The sequence below is a fragment of the Rhopilema esculentum genome, chromosome 10, assembly GCF_057945365.1.
Source record: "Rhopilema esculentum isolate cy_ngs chromosome 10, ASM5794536v1, whole genome shotgun sequence".
In the NCBI taxonomy this organism is placed as follows: domain Eukaryota; kingdom Metazoa; phylum Cnidaria; class Scyphozoa; order Rhizostomeae; family Rhizostomatidae; genus Rhopilema; species Rhopilema esculentum.
This window is the reverse complement of record NC_142824.1, coordinates 15,803,158-15,818,176: the sequence shown is the minus strand read 5'-3', so window position 1 is coordinate 15,818,176 and position 15,019 is coordinate 15,803,158. Positions and strand designations below refer to the sequence as shown.

At 35.9% G+C, this 15,019-nt stretch overlaps 1 protein-coding gene and 1 long non-coding RNA gene across 2 annotated transcripts in view; both read left to right on the top strand.

Moving 5' to 3' along the window:
* The window catches only part of LOC148959503 (uncharacterized), a 228,097-nt gene that overhangs the window by 208,737 nt on the left and 4,341 nt on the right, over positions 1–15,019 (top strand). The window lies entirely within an intron of this gene.
* LOC135685466 (C3a anaphylatoxin chemotactic receptor) lies at positions 11,318–14,101 on the top strand. Its single transcript, XM_065201427.2, has 3 exons — positions 11,318–11,771; positions 11,962–12,184; positions 12,964–14,101. Exons 1-3 carry the CDS (start codon positions 11,567–11,569, stop codon positions 13,685–13,687), a joined length of 1,152 nt encoding a protein of 383 aa, XP_065057499.2. The 5' UTR covers positions 11,318–11,566; the 3' UTR covers positions 13,688–14,101.

Here is a 15,019-nt window from a genome sequence, read left to right as displayed (position 1 = left end):
AACTGCTAGATGGAACGACGATCGGGTTTCACCAATAGTACAAAACATGTCGCCATTATAGTTTATGCACAATCTGAGTTTTCCAGTAAATGCTGTCCGATAGCAGAATCGCTAGTTTTAGTTGTACTTTTAGATCTGCAAGACCGAGGTTGCTGTTCTTTTTGGGGACACAATTTTTTAGTTTATTAAATGGCTTTGGTAAATCTAATTACATTTCATATTCGAAGTTACGCTTAATTGCTGCGGATCTCATTTAACGATGTACAACACGCTAAAAGATTTTATAGCAATATCAAGAATCGATTCTCTTTAAGGAAAGAAACGGGAGCTGACTGGAGGAGATACGTTCATTCTCTCGCTTGCATTTGCCGATTTGCTGGCGTCTGTTTTTGCGCCAGTGCTCGTAATCCACGACTTGGTGTCAAATCTGAAATGGCAGCTCGGTGCAGCAATGTGCAAGATAATGCCGTCCATCTCACCAGTCACTCTCATTGTGTCGTCCTGGTCTTTGGTTCTGATTGCGATTGATCGTTACAGGTGAGCCAAAATTTTTTGCTGAATCTGTGCAAAACATAAACTAGCAAAATAGAATAGCCTAATTACAAATTAATTAATCACAAAAAGCTTCGTGAAAAGTTTAGTGATTAAGTTAGTTTAGTTTAGTTTAGTTTAGTTTAGTTTAGTTTAGTTTAGTTTAGTTTAGTTTAGTTTAGTTTAGTTTAGTTTAGTTTAGTTTAGTTTAGTTTAGTTTAGTTTAGTTTAGTTTAGTTTAGTTTAGTTTAGTTTAGTTTAGTTTAGTTTAGTTTAGTTTAGTTTAGTTTAGTTTAGTTTAGTTTAGTTTAGTTTAGTTTAGTTTAGTTTAGTTTAGTTTAGTTTAGTTTAGTTTAGTTTAGTTTAGTTTAGTTTAGTTTAGTTTAGTTTAGTTTAGTTTAGTTTAGCTTGGGTGATCACCAAATGTTATTTTCAGTAAAATAATCCTTAACAAATAAACTAGCTATTGGTGAATTGAGCCGATCTAACATCTTTCTTTTTAGAGTAATTAAAAAGCCACTGGCACAACGAATATCTCAAAAACTAAAATGCGCAGCTGTGGTTTTCTCGTGGATTTTTGCTGTGCTGCTTTCATTGCCATATACCTTGAGCCAAAAAATCCACAACGAACATTTGTGCATTGAAGACTTCAACTTTATGGATCCCAAAACGAAAAGTGTTTACGTTTGTTTATGGTTGTTTGTCGGTTGGATTATGCCCTTGTTCGCGGTTTCAATCATTTATTGCCTCTGTTCGCAAGAGCTTCAAAGAAACCATTTTGGTAAAGAAACCAATGACACGACAAGAAAAAGAGCTATGGAGAATAGAAGGGTAGTCAAGTTATTTGTTACCCTTGTCAGCTTGTTCGCTGTTCTCACTTTGCCCTACTCTGTGTTTTACATTACAATCCACTTTGTTTTGACGTATCTAAGAAAAGAGGCAAATTTTGATCTGATCTGGATATTGAACTATCTTCTTTTTGTGCTCACAAACATTAATAGCTGCACAAATCCCCTTATTTACGCTAAAATGCACAAAGAAATAAATAGTTTTGCTGGCAATGCATGGCGGAGAATCAGATGCATTGCCAAGTCTATAGGAACGCGAGTTTTTGTTGAGCGGCGTTACCTATCATAGTTGTGTTTCTGTGACGACCCATCGTTGATGAGTAGAACTTCGATGTAGTCTTATTTAACGTGCAGAGAACACGGAGTCAGAGGAGCTTCAGTAAGACGCGTGTTGACTTTAACTGGGGTTATCGTAACTAAATTAAATGAATCTATCTACATACATATATACTAAACTGATTGTTGTAAATATAATTGAATGACGCTAAGAAAACAATGCATAGGTTGGGAGAGGCAAGGTGACGACAGATGATCAAAGGAGAGGAAATGTCATGTGGGAACAGCAGTGTTTTGATGCTGATGATCGTCATGGTGATTAATGATGATGATGCCGTAATTGCCTGTTGGGAAATGTCTTATGTGTTAAGTGGAATGTGATGAATAGGCAGAAACGAGTGTATGGCGTAGGATGGAAAATAGGCCTAGGCCGGGTCACTACAAGTCTCCTGCAGATAACAGGTCAATGGAGGCCTCGTTTTCTGACATGAAAACTACCATTCAGCCATCTCAATATGGAAAGAATAATAAAGAAGTCGAACAAAAATTCACAAACAAAGCTTTTAGTGATTTAGAGTAAAGTGTTGAGAATCAAGATGCAACAACGTTTTACGACTTAAATGTCTATTTCAAGTGCTAAATGGTTTGGTTGGTTCTATTTTCACCCAGAGAAGTCCGAAAACTTTCTCTTAAAACTGAGAATGTCCCGAAAATTTATCACTCGTAAATTTTCCTAAACTTTTTTAATGCTAATAACGAATTGTTGTGAAAGATTGCAAAATCAAATGTGTTTGCTCATATCTCACCAAATAGATCTATCGCCGATCTCTTCATTTCAAAAATTAAAAAAACTTATGATCAAAATTACAGAAGATTACAGAAGATAACTTCAACTATATTCAAATGAGATATTCATATCCCTTCGAAACATACAAATGTTTCTTGGCTTTAGATAAAACGTAGATTTTTGTGTTTTGCTGACCACCAGGTTCGCAAGGAAGGCAGCAAAATGTGTTTAACCTGTTCTTTAAAATGCCAATTCGCAGCCTTTTGAATAGTTTCTGTTGCAAAGGATAATAGAATATACTAAAACAAAAGGAAGAGTACTAAAACGACAACACTGACCATTGCAAGTTCAATAACATTTCACGGGCGTACACAGGATTATACAGGATTATACAGGATGATGTTGATTGGTCGCAATCTAATTGTCAGCAACGAAATAAAGATATAACGCAGCAAACCAACCTCTAACTTTCTGATGAATCAAGAAGGTACACATTTCACGTTTAAGACCGTCAATTCTATCTCTGTTGAAAAATTTCTGGAGGAAATAAAAAATTCGTATGGCTTTCGTACAGATGGTATAGCAAGCCACTTCATCAAAATTGTTTTTCTGATAACAGGTATAGAACAGTCTTGACGGCTGTATCCAAAACTTACGAAAGAACATTTCAGGTCAAATTGCTCATTTTATGGAAAATACTTGGTCTCCTTATCTTTGTGCCTATCGCAAAAGCTATAACACCCAACATGCACTCCTTAAATTGATTGAAAAAGGCAGAACTTTTCTAGATATGAAAGGGTTTGCAGGTGCAATTCTAATGGACCTTTCAAAGGCGTTTGATTGTCTGAATCACGAACTAATCACTGCAAAGCTTGAAGCTTACGGTTTCAGCAAACTGTAATTTCCGCCTTTGTTGTTTGGATGTTTCATGATAGGTCGGTTAATCAGAAAATAAACCAAATTCACGAGAGAGCTTTGAGAATCGCATGCATGGATAGCTGTTCAATTTTGGAAGAATTATTGACAATAGCAGACACTGTGTTTATTCACCACCAAAATTTGCAGTTGTTTGCTACTGAAATTTTAAAAACTCAAATGAATCGGAATCAAAGTTTCATAAATAAAATCTTTGTGGAGAACTCCAGACACCCTTCATCGGGGCAGAAATATTTTGGCACCAAAGCCAAACACGATAGGGTAATGAATTGAAAATGCAAATTTTCTTGAAGCGAAGATATGGCATACAATGCCAACTTCCTTAAAAGGGTCCCAAAAATTGAATAGCTTCAAAAAAGACATTAAAAACCATCAGTTTGATTGCAACTGTAGATTGTGCGAACGATTTATTAGAAATTTGGGGTTTTTATGATTGTAATTGATATCCTTTTTGTTGATAGATTTATCCTTGTAAACAATAGAAATCCTTAGTTATCATCAACGTGTATTTACGTTTTGGTTGGTATCTATTAACAAATTAATTAGCTAGACAAGAAACCAACCTAAAATAAAGCAATTATTACTATAATTAATATTGCAGATGTACGCAGCATTGAAAACTGGATTAATACAGTATCAAGTTCTGTCTCAGATCCTGACATGGTGATGACTCCATCTGAGTTTCTTCCTTGTTTCTTTTTCATCTTTTCCAGCATTTTCCTGACTATTCTTGCAGATCCCAGTAATCATGCTTTCTGGATTCAAGTTTTTCCAGTTCCTTCTGGAGTCTTCCTGTCACCGAGCCTAATGCACCAATTTTCACTGGCAATATGACGACTCTCTTCACATCCCCTCTCCAAACTTTTAGAATTTCGTAATTGAGATCTGTGTAGGCATCAACTTTTTCCTTTTCCTTTCGTCTGTATTCTCGTATCAAATGGACATGCAACGTCCATTACATAGCACAGCTTTTCTTTTTTTTTCAATGACAGTTATGTCAGGCCTGTTGTGCTTAATTTTATGTTCCGTTTGGATGCTGAAGTCCCAAAGAATTTTCACTTCATCATTCTCAAGGACACTATCATCTTAAATAACCAAATGCTGGTAGCTTTGTCCCCCACACTGAAAACCGTACTTCTTGCACAGGTGCCAGTGTGTTGCTGCAGCTATCTTGCCTTCCCCCATCTTTTTTGTATCCATTTTGAGCAAGTTGTTTGCATTCTGACAAAACATGTGCAATTGTCTCATTATCCTCACTACACAATCTGCATTTTGCTGATATGTTCTCTTTGCAAATATTTCTCCTTATCCAATGTCCTATACTTTCTTTTCTTTCTTCATTACTCAGCTGTAACAGTCTTATTTTGTAAAAGCAGGCTAGCCAATTACAAATTACTTTGTAATAGTAGTTTCAACTGGAATTCAAAATGAAACATTTCCATTGTTATTATTATATAAGACTTTGATACAGTTGACCATTAGATTTTTCTGAATAAGATGTGTAATAACGGAATCGACGGCCTTGAACACCATTCGTTGAGCTCATACTTAGATAAAAGCAGCCAGTTGTGCAAGGATAACGGTTTCACCTCTGATCGAGATGAAATCAAAAATAGGGGTATCTCAAGGCTTTGGATAGCTTCTATTTTTAGATACATTAATGACCTAGCATTTGCACTAAAAAGACAAAAACGACTTTGTATGCCGACGATACAGCAATTAAATTTTCTTCAGATAACAAAGAAGAGATTGATGATGTCGTTAATGTGAAGTTGCCTGCCTTGAGAAATGGCAACATTTTAATAAGTTTTCTTTGGAGGTTGTCAAGAATAGGCCAAGGCCATGATGATAGGACGGTTTTAAAGTTGAGGTAAGTTCTCGGGGGGGGGGGGGGGATAAACTAAGCCTAATTTTTGATGGGGACGTGCAATTTTGATTAAAAATTTGAACCCATAATTCCGCAAATGTCTGAAAAAATGTGATCCATAATTCCGCAAAAATGATAAAAACTATGCCCATAATTCCGCAAAGCAAATAACATTTTTAAAGCACATAAAAATCATTAAACAAATTTTTCAATATTACACATATTTCATAGTTTTATTTCTAACTGGTCATTCATCTTGTTAATGCTAAATATCCCTCCTTATAATTTTGCAATACTTCCAAAAATGGTACCCATAATTCTGCATGTCTCTTCAAATGGTACTCATATTTCCGCACATATCAGAAAGTGATACCGATAATTCCGCACTTTTCAGAAAAAAGGTACCCCTAAATAATGGCACGTCCCTGTATCTTCAAACATGTTAAGGTACCCCCCCCACCCCCACACTCGAGGGTAAGTTGATACACCAACGATACTGCTGCCTCTTATTCAAGCAAATGGAAATGAGATTGACCTTGTTAAAAAGCTAAGTATCTTGGTCTCATGATTTATGATAATCTAAAACGGGTAAGCGATGTTTATTGCGTACAAAAGAAGATCTCGAGAGCTTAGGACTTTTAAAGTATGCCAAACAATATGTGCAAGAGAACACACAAAGGAATATCCATCGTTGCTCTGTCTAGGGATGTTGCGGGGTAACCAAGTTGAAAAACTTGCAGAAACTACAGAGCAGAGTTGCCACGATTGTCACCAGGAGCCCTTCTGATACTCCAGCTGTTCCGCTGTTGTAGCGGCTTGGATTTGTCATAATTGATAAACTTGTAACAGAGGTACATATTTCATGCTAAGTCAGTCCCGCATTTATGCTTTTATTTGTTCATGATTCTCTTTAGTTAGGATACATTACTTTGTCGTCTGTTATTTTTTCATGTGTTCCGGTAGCGTAATATGTTACATGCCCTTTTAGCCGACAAAGTTTCCCAGCGTTAGATTTTTCATCTCCTACTTTCGTATCTATATATACATCATTTCATTTCATTTCATTTCATTTCGTTTCATTTCATTTCATTTCATTTCATTTCATTTCATTTCATTTCATTTCATTTCATTTCATTTCATTTCATTTCATTTCATTTCATTTCATTTCATTTCATTTCATTTCATTTCATTTCATTTCATTTCATTTCATTTCATTTCATTTCATTTCATTTCATTTCATTTCATTTCATTTCATTTCATTTCATTTCATTTCATTTCATTTCATTTCATTTCATTTCATTTCATTTCATTTCATTTCATTTCATTTCATTTCATTTCATTTCATTTCATTTCATTTCATTTCAATTCATTTCATTTCATTTCATTTCATTTCATTAAAGTTGGTAGCCTTTTATCACCTGCAATACAGAAAGGCTTCTTCTCAATCTTACTAAAGAGTGGAAAGCCGCACTTGATGATGAGAATTATGGGAGATATGATATTTTCTCTTCGTCAAGTCCAGGAGAAGTGTCTAGAACAGAACATGCCGCTTTATGTTGTATTCATCGACTTCAGCAAGGCGTTTGATACTGCGTCTAGAGAGGGTTTGTGGCAAGTACTCCGGAAGTTTGGGTGCCCAGAGAAATTCATAAAGCTGACTGCAGCTCTCCACAATGGAATGCAAACCCATGTATTATACGGAAATGCTCAGTCAAGAGATTTTTCTGTCTCCACAGGTGTCAAACGGGGCTGCGTCTTGGCCCCAACTCTTTTTTCACTCTACCTCGCGGCTATGCTGGAAGTAGCTTTTAGGAGCACCGAGAAGGGAATGTATATACTGACACGACACAACGTGGATCTACGACAGTGCCATCATGGCTCACGCTGCTGAGGGAACCCAAGCGTTAGTGGCTAGGTTTGAAAGTGCAGCTAGAAGCTTCGGTCTTAAGATAAACATCAAGAAAACTGAGTGCCTTTATCAAGCAAGCAAGCTAGTGATGCCTCCGCCCATGCCCTCTGATAATAAGATCAACAATGAGAAGCTTGTTCAGAGTAAGAACTTCGTGTAATTAGAAAGCACCACCTTCGAATCAGCCAAACTCGACAAAGAACTGATATATAGGATGGGTAAAGCCAGTGCTGCCTTTGGTAGACTGCAAAAGAGGCTATGGAATAACCACCATGTATCTATCAAAGTTAAGTGCAAGGTATACAGAGCGGTTGTCCTGTAAGGCCTACTGTGTGATGCGGAGACCTGGACAATTTATCGGTTCCAAGTAAAGAAGCTGCATGCTTTTATGATGAGGCACATAAGACAAATAATGAATATTTCATGGCGAGACAGGATAACCAATCTTGAGATTTTGAGGAGAGCTGGACTGCCATCCATGGCCGATATGCTTATCACAAAATGTCTGAGATGGATTGGGCATGTCCACAGAATGGGACGCGAAAGCCTACCGAGACAAATCCTCCACTCGCAGCTAGAAATGGGGCAGCGAAATCAGGGTGGACCAAGACTCCGATTTAAAGACGTGACAAAGAGAAATATGAAGTGGAGGGACATTAGGACGCAGAACTGGCAAGCCAAAGCGCGGGATCGTCAATCATAGGGGACAGTAATTCAACCGAAAACGTAGAACAGTCATCGTTGTCAACCGACGGACTGCAAATGTTGATTATGATATATGTATGTATGTAGAAATTTGTCTTTTGATTCTTCCGTAGCACAGTGCTCAATACGTTAGCACGTAGAGCGTGATATATCATAGAGTTGAAGAAAGTAAAACAAAAGCTTGTAGAAGAGGCAATTAAGATTCATGGTTTGATGTCCAAATTTCTCCATTTTGGTAGTTTCTCAAAACCCCTTGGCCGCCACATATTGATTTGGCCGAAGAAGCAAAATTTGGCTGAATTCTGGCCGCATGTTTCAAAAAACAACGAAAATGCAAAGGAAACAAAAATTTTTGCACAGATAATATTCAAAACTTTTTAAAATAATTTCAAAAATGGAAATGATGAATGATGAAACAAATTAAATGATAACAGACAGTTTTTGATAAAAGCAAGTGAAAACTTTTGTAACCTACGAAGCAAATGTTGATTACGATACCAATAATTAGCAAAAATTTAGCTTTTTTGTATACTGCGTTTAGCTGGCTGCATTTGGCTGCCAACCACAAAATATGTGGCTGCCAACCATTCCAAACAACTGACAAAATTCTGAAGGTGGAAAGTCACAATTTACCCTTTAATGAAACCATAGATGCTGGTGTAAAGTGTTTTCATTTGGTAACGATAGACAATGGATCAATGGAAACAATGATTTTTTTAAATAATATCAGAATTATGCCAGAGTTATGCTCGATTCCAAATTATGCTAGATTCTATGCTAAATGACGATTTTTGGCCAATATTATCCTAATGTTAAGCTAGATCAGGTCACACTGGCACCAGCCCATAATGGAGTGGCTGGAACGGGACTAGGAGGCTTGCCCCTGAATTTTTTTACGGCCACGCCCTTTGAAACACCGGAAAACACTCCTTTCAGAAAATAATCGCTTCTATCTGTCATTATTCATAAACATAACGATTTAGAGAAGATGTTGATTAACATAAAAATACGAAACCGAGTTAGATAAAATACAAATTTATCATTGACCACACAAGATAAAGCACCATCAAAAGAACAAAAACGTGTTCCCAGCAGAACTGCTACTAATGCGTTTGTTAGCGTGAATTTTCAAAACATTTTCTAACCCATTATTACAAAAAAGTTGGGGAGGACTATAGTCCCTGTCATGCAACATTCCCAATTGAATTTTCCTCCCAGCTACCACCGAGAGGCTTATCATCGTTCATCATCATTGTGTCTTGAAGTTAAAGCTGTATACAGAGTCCATCTTACTTCAAGAAAGCACACAACAATATCATAAAGAGCAATTGATTTTTCTCCGCATGTACTGAAGCTTTGAGTTCTGAAGTTTCTTAATTCTTTTTTATTGTCCATTGCTTATTTCTTATCGCAATTTTCTAAAAGAAATGAGTGCAATACATAAGGCTGGGATTGGGCATTCACGAATTGAAAAAATGTTCCCATTTTTTTCTTAGGCATTTTGATTGGTATTCTGTGCTGCACTTTTAAGAACATGCATCATTTACAAATCCACACTCTCTACAATTACAGTTCCACAATTTTAATTTACAACTCCACAAAGTGTGTCAGATCCACGCTTATTTTAGGCCCTGCATACTATCATAAATTCATGATCATGTGCAATTCAGTGTTTTTCAAGAATCATGCTTGACGTTTCGCTTGTAGTTTTGTTATTTTAAAAGAAATACAACTGTTATAGGCCAGTACTAAAGAGATTTGAAAATATGATTTAAGCTAACTGCAAATATTCTAGCAAAAGATTCGCTGGGCTTTTACTGTCTGAAAAGAAACCCTCTACTTAAGCGGTGCTCTCTCTTTAAAAATAATAACGCTAAAGCAATTTCTTGGTTCATAGCGAACCTTTTCGGCACATACAAAGTAATTAAAACAAAACTTAATTCACGATATTAAATTCAATTTCGACAAAACTCGATTCTTCTAAACCAGGGTTTGCTAGCAAATGCTTGCCAATCTGCTCTTCTCTATGCATGCGAACAGAACCAGCTGCTTGATTCATAAGAAAAAGCCTTTTCGGTGCATTTCAAAGTAATTAAAACCCAACTCATTAACCATTTTTTAACAATGTATTCACGAATCTCTGCTCTTTGGCTCAAGTTCTTTCTTTCTCACATTTTCTGATAAAATAACATTATTGGTTTTGAAATTCGTTATCAAGGAAGTTTTGGCAATTTTTAACATTGAAAGTCTGTTGCATTCTATCAACTCATTTACTCTCACTGTTGCACAGTAAGGAATCCTAAATACCAAAAATGCGAAACACCGCGCCATTTGGAGCGCTTTAATTTTTCATCACGAAAGCTTATGAATTACAATCATACTGCAGCGAAATTTTGTGCCTCTGGAAATTTTGTTTCTCTGGAACGCTGTTTGTAATTTGAATGTATTGAGATGGTGAGCAAGCATCAAATGCATACAAGATCATCAGTCCTTAATTGCATACCAACTTTAAAATCTAAAAAAATGTCTTTGAATATGAAAACATGCTCACATCACCTTTTTTTCTGGAACATGTTATTCTCACCAGCTACCACCCAATTGCAATCACTTCTAGGATCCATCTACAAAAAATTAAAAACCACTTGCAGAATGCTAACACTGAAAAGGAAGATCTTAGAAGCCAAAGACTTGGCAGAGAAATAATGCTTTACCAAAAAGCTGGCAAAAACAGTGTTGAAGTTTTTATCGCTAATTTTTAAAGCAAATTTCTATCATAAAGCGTTTGTGCAAATGGAAATTCTCTAAATTGGGAATAAATGAATTCATTTGGGCCTCAATTCTACTGAGTAACTCAACTCCACAACCAATTTTAATCTACGACTTTTATAAATTAATTTCTACAAAGTTTATCCACTATGAAACTCAATATTTATAATTTGCGTTTACTTTTAAACTTTTGGCATTCGTCTAAACTCTTTACCTGCATCACAAAAGACACGTTTCTACCCTCATTGCTTTAGCAATATATGACAAAACAGCTTCTTTCCTCTTTTGGATTCAAAATTTTGATGGAAAATCTCTAGAAGATTCCAGCCATCAGTGCTTTGTTTATTATCATTTTCCATATTTAAGATAAATCATTCTTAGAAATTACTATTTTGTAATCATTTCGATTTGTATGTAGTAAAAATACCATTAAAAGTTGAATGCTGCAATGTCGTTTTATTTGTTTTTAACCTAATTTTTGCTTGTAAATATTTGCAAGCAAAGTTTATGATGCAATATGGGCCCTTAAAAAGCGGCACAGCGAAATCATTAACTTGTAGTAATTAGAGTCGGCAAAGAAGGGCCGACAAAGAAGGTGCAACTACATTCATTGACTTTTTAGGAACACCAACTGGCTTTTCTTTGATTCTAAGTGTAATTTGAATCTTAAAAGAAAAGAGGCAATTTGAGGAAAGAAATTACTTATTTACATTTGGCATCTTTCGATTAGAAAAAAATGTGTACAGCAGCTCAGCCAACAAATGCTTAAAACAAGTAGATTCAAATATTTACAAAGATGATAATGCTTCTATTCGTATCGTTTATTTTTACCCAATTAATCAAAGTAATAAAGTTGGTCAACAAAGAAAATGAAGTTTGGTTTAAAAAGGAAAAACCAGAGAATACGTTGTCAGCAAAGGCTTTGAATATTCACGTTCAAGATGTCTGCCAATACTTCCAATAATATTTGTGATCAAAACGGCCAGTCTGGCTTCAACGAGTCAACTTTCAACAAGACATGCGCTTCAAGGCAACTGGGATTTTCCCCTTTCTTGTCAACAGAAGCAAGAGTCTCTTTGATTGCTGTTTATTGCCTGATTTTTGCTCTTGGATTCCTTGGAAATGCTCTTGTCCTTTACATCATAGGTATGTGAGATGCCTCGTGTTTCCATCTGTATCACATCATTTATAAGCAGCAGTAAACTGTTTAGCATTATTCGACCATATCATGACAATGATTCATTATCAGCTAAGTTTTGACTGCTGCGAATCTCATTTAACGATGTACATCACGCTAAAGAATGTACAGTGATATGAAGAATCGATTCTCTTTTAGGAAAGAAACGGGAGCTGACTGGTGGAGACACGTTCATTCTCTCGCTTGCATTTGCCGATTTGCTGGCGTCTGTTTTTGTGCCAGTGCTCGTAATCCACGACTTGGTGTCAAATCTGAAATGGCAGCTCGGTGCGGCAATGTGCAAGATATTGCCGTCCATCTCACCAGTCACTCTCATTGTGTCGTCCTGGTCTTTGGTTCTGATTGCGATTGATCGTTACAGGTGAGCCAATTGGTATATGTCAGCATTTTTGAGGAATCTGAATTTATGATACCCTTTTACTCGATTAGATAATCTTATCAGATATTTATCAGAAAATAATGGGGATCTACTGAATATCTCATGTCGACCTATTCGTGTATTATAGATATAAATAATCATAAAGGGATTGTCTTGAGATTTCTTCAGATATTTGACGAAAAATGTAAGGATGCTGCTATGTTTCAGGAATGCAAGATCAAGGGGCAAATCACTCTAAAAGAATCTCGTACACCTTCTGTGAAAATCCTATTGTTGTATCTGATAATCCCCAGAAATCCATTTATTTTAAAATGGCTTTGAAAAAAACAATCATTTTACAACATACTAAAAGGTTTTTCGTCTGACACTCCTCAGAGCATAAAACGTCAGAATCAGGGTCGTACGCTATTTTCACGAGTGAATTGCCCCTTGTGCAAAATGAGAAAAGAATTCTTGGAGTAAATAAACTGAAAGTGATTGATTCTGGCCTGATAGGGTTCTGTTACGAGAAAATATAAAGTCATTCGCCGGAGAAAAGCAATCGAAAATCTTGAATGAAACAGGCAACGATGTCTTATTCCTCCGGTTCTCATTTTATAACAAATTTTATCAAGTGCACATTTGTAATAAATTTTCATTGCAGATACATCCCAATTACATGTTAGGGCAAATAAATAAATGACACAATTATTTATTAAAATGAACTTTTTAACAAACAAAGTGACAAAAATTTTGATCGATCTTATAACATTCTTTCTTAGAGTGATTAAAAAACCACTGGCACAACGAATATCTCAAAAACTAAAATGCGCAGCTGTGGTTTTCTCGTGGATTTTTGCTGTGCTGCTTTCATTGCCATACACCTTGAGCCAAAAAATCCACAACGAACATTTGTGCATTGAAGACTTCAACTTTATGGATCCCAAAACGAAAAGTGTTTACGTTTGTTTATGGTTGTTTGTCGGTTGGATTATGCCCTTGTTCGCGGTTTCAATCATTTATTGCCTCTGTTCGCAAGAGCTTCAAAGAAACCATTTTGGTAAAGAAACCAATGACACGACAAGAAAAAGAGCTATGGAGAATAGAAGGGTAGTCAAGTTATTTGTTACCCTTGTCAGCTTGTTCGCTGTTCTCACTTTGCCCTACTCTGTGTTTTACATTACAATCCACTTTGTTTTGACGTATCTAAGAAAAGAGGCAAATTTTGATCTGATCTGGACATTGAACTATCTTCTTTTTGTGCTCACAAACATTAATAGCTGCACAAATCCCCTTATTTACGCTAAAATGCACAAAGAAATAAATAGTTTTGCTGGCAATGCATGGCGGAGAATCAGATGCATTGCTAAGTCTCCTGCAGATAACAGGTCAATGGAGGCCTCGTTTTCTGACATGAAGACTACTATTCAGTCATCTCAATATGGAAAGAATAATAAAGAAGTCGAACAAAAATTCACAAACAAAGCTTTTAGTGATTTAGAGTAAAGTGTTGAAAACAAAGGTGTAAAGCAAAGGGGTTTAGGGCAGAGCCTCTCTTGTATGTACGGATTTAAGCGGCAAGAATTGGGGGTTGGGGTTGTGTTAGATAATTATTGGATTTTTCTGCCACACCCTTAACATGACTGGAAAATGATGGAAACACCAAATTTAAAAATTCTTCTTTAAGGTTTAGAAGATTAGAAGATAAATAAAGTGAATTTTGCATTATTTTGTTGCTACTGACCACCAAAAATTGCTTTTGCCGAATCAAAGCAAAATTTACCAAAGGAAAATTTAGCCTTTATGGAATCCTGTAAGTAAAGAAGGATTAAACTATGTCTAGTATACTTCATTTTGAAAAATCGTAACTATTTCAAAAGCTTTCATTAGTCAATAATAGTAACTAATGGGGTTTTTTCTTTAATTTCATTGGCTACAAATGGGGGTCATTTTGTTTTTCTCCAATTAGAGTGAACTGCTTTCAGTTATAGTCATATTATTTTCAATTGGATACGTTTCAGTTCAATGGGAAACTATCTCTCCATTGGCCAACAACTAAAAAATCAATAGAGAGTGCGGGAAAATAACCGACCCGAGCGAGACTCGAACCCACGACCCCTGACTTTGTACGTACAAAACATGCCAAGAATTGCATTTACTGTTTATTTTCAGTTTTATCTACATATTGTATATATTGTATAAATATAGATGTATATTGTATTATTATAAATTGTTATTCTAAAATGTAATCTCAAACTAGCCTATTGCAAAATGCTTGAGAAATGGGGGCTTTTAATTTAGCTCAAATGCATGGGGCATTCTTTCTCTTTGCAGCTGTACTTACCTTATCATTATGATGTTTGAAGGTTTTTGAAGAGTTTTGCTAAAATGGATGCCTATGAGCATTAGAAGGATTTGGCCAGAAGTTATTTTCACGTTTTTGCTGAATGGGGAATTGAATCGAACCTTTACTTTTCTTTCTCTGTCCAACCCTGCCTACGCATACACGATATCAAGACCCCTAAAACGGCAATTTTCATATTGGAGTGCCCGTGGCATTCTTGGAACGTCATCTAATACTTTATCTGGCATGCTGCAACAACTCAGTTACGACTCCAATGAAACGAAACCTATCTTGATGAAACAAATGAACATTCCTACCCACTGCAACTTATATATCTTTGTCATTGAAACTAATCATGACTAACCCTGATAGATTTCTAAATATTGTTAGCAGGTCAGCAATGCAGATAAGCCAGTTATATGATGCCTGTAAAAGAAATTCATATAGTTGAAAATTTAAAACATATTCAATATAAATGAGGGGCTTAAAAAGAT

Bases quoted from the DNA above. Each gene is read 5' to 3' on its own strand.
- LOC135685466 (XM_065201427.2), top strand. From the start codon at position 11,567: ATGTCTGCCAATACTTCCAATAATATTTGTGATCAAAACGGCCAGTCT. The intron at 11,772-11,961 runs GTATGTGAGATG...ATTCTCTTTTAG, and splicing joins TCTTGTCCTTTACATCATAG to GAAAGAAACGGGAGCTGACT. The intron at 12,185-12,963 runs GTGAGCCAATTG...ATTCTTTCTTAG, and splicing joins ATTGCGATTGATCGTTACAG to AGTGATTAAAAAACCACTGG.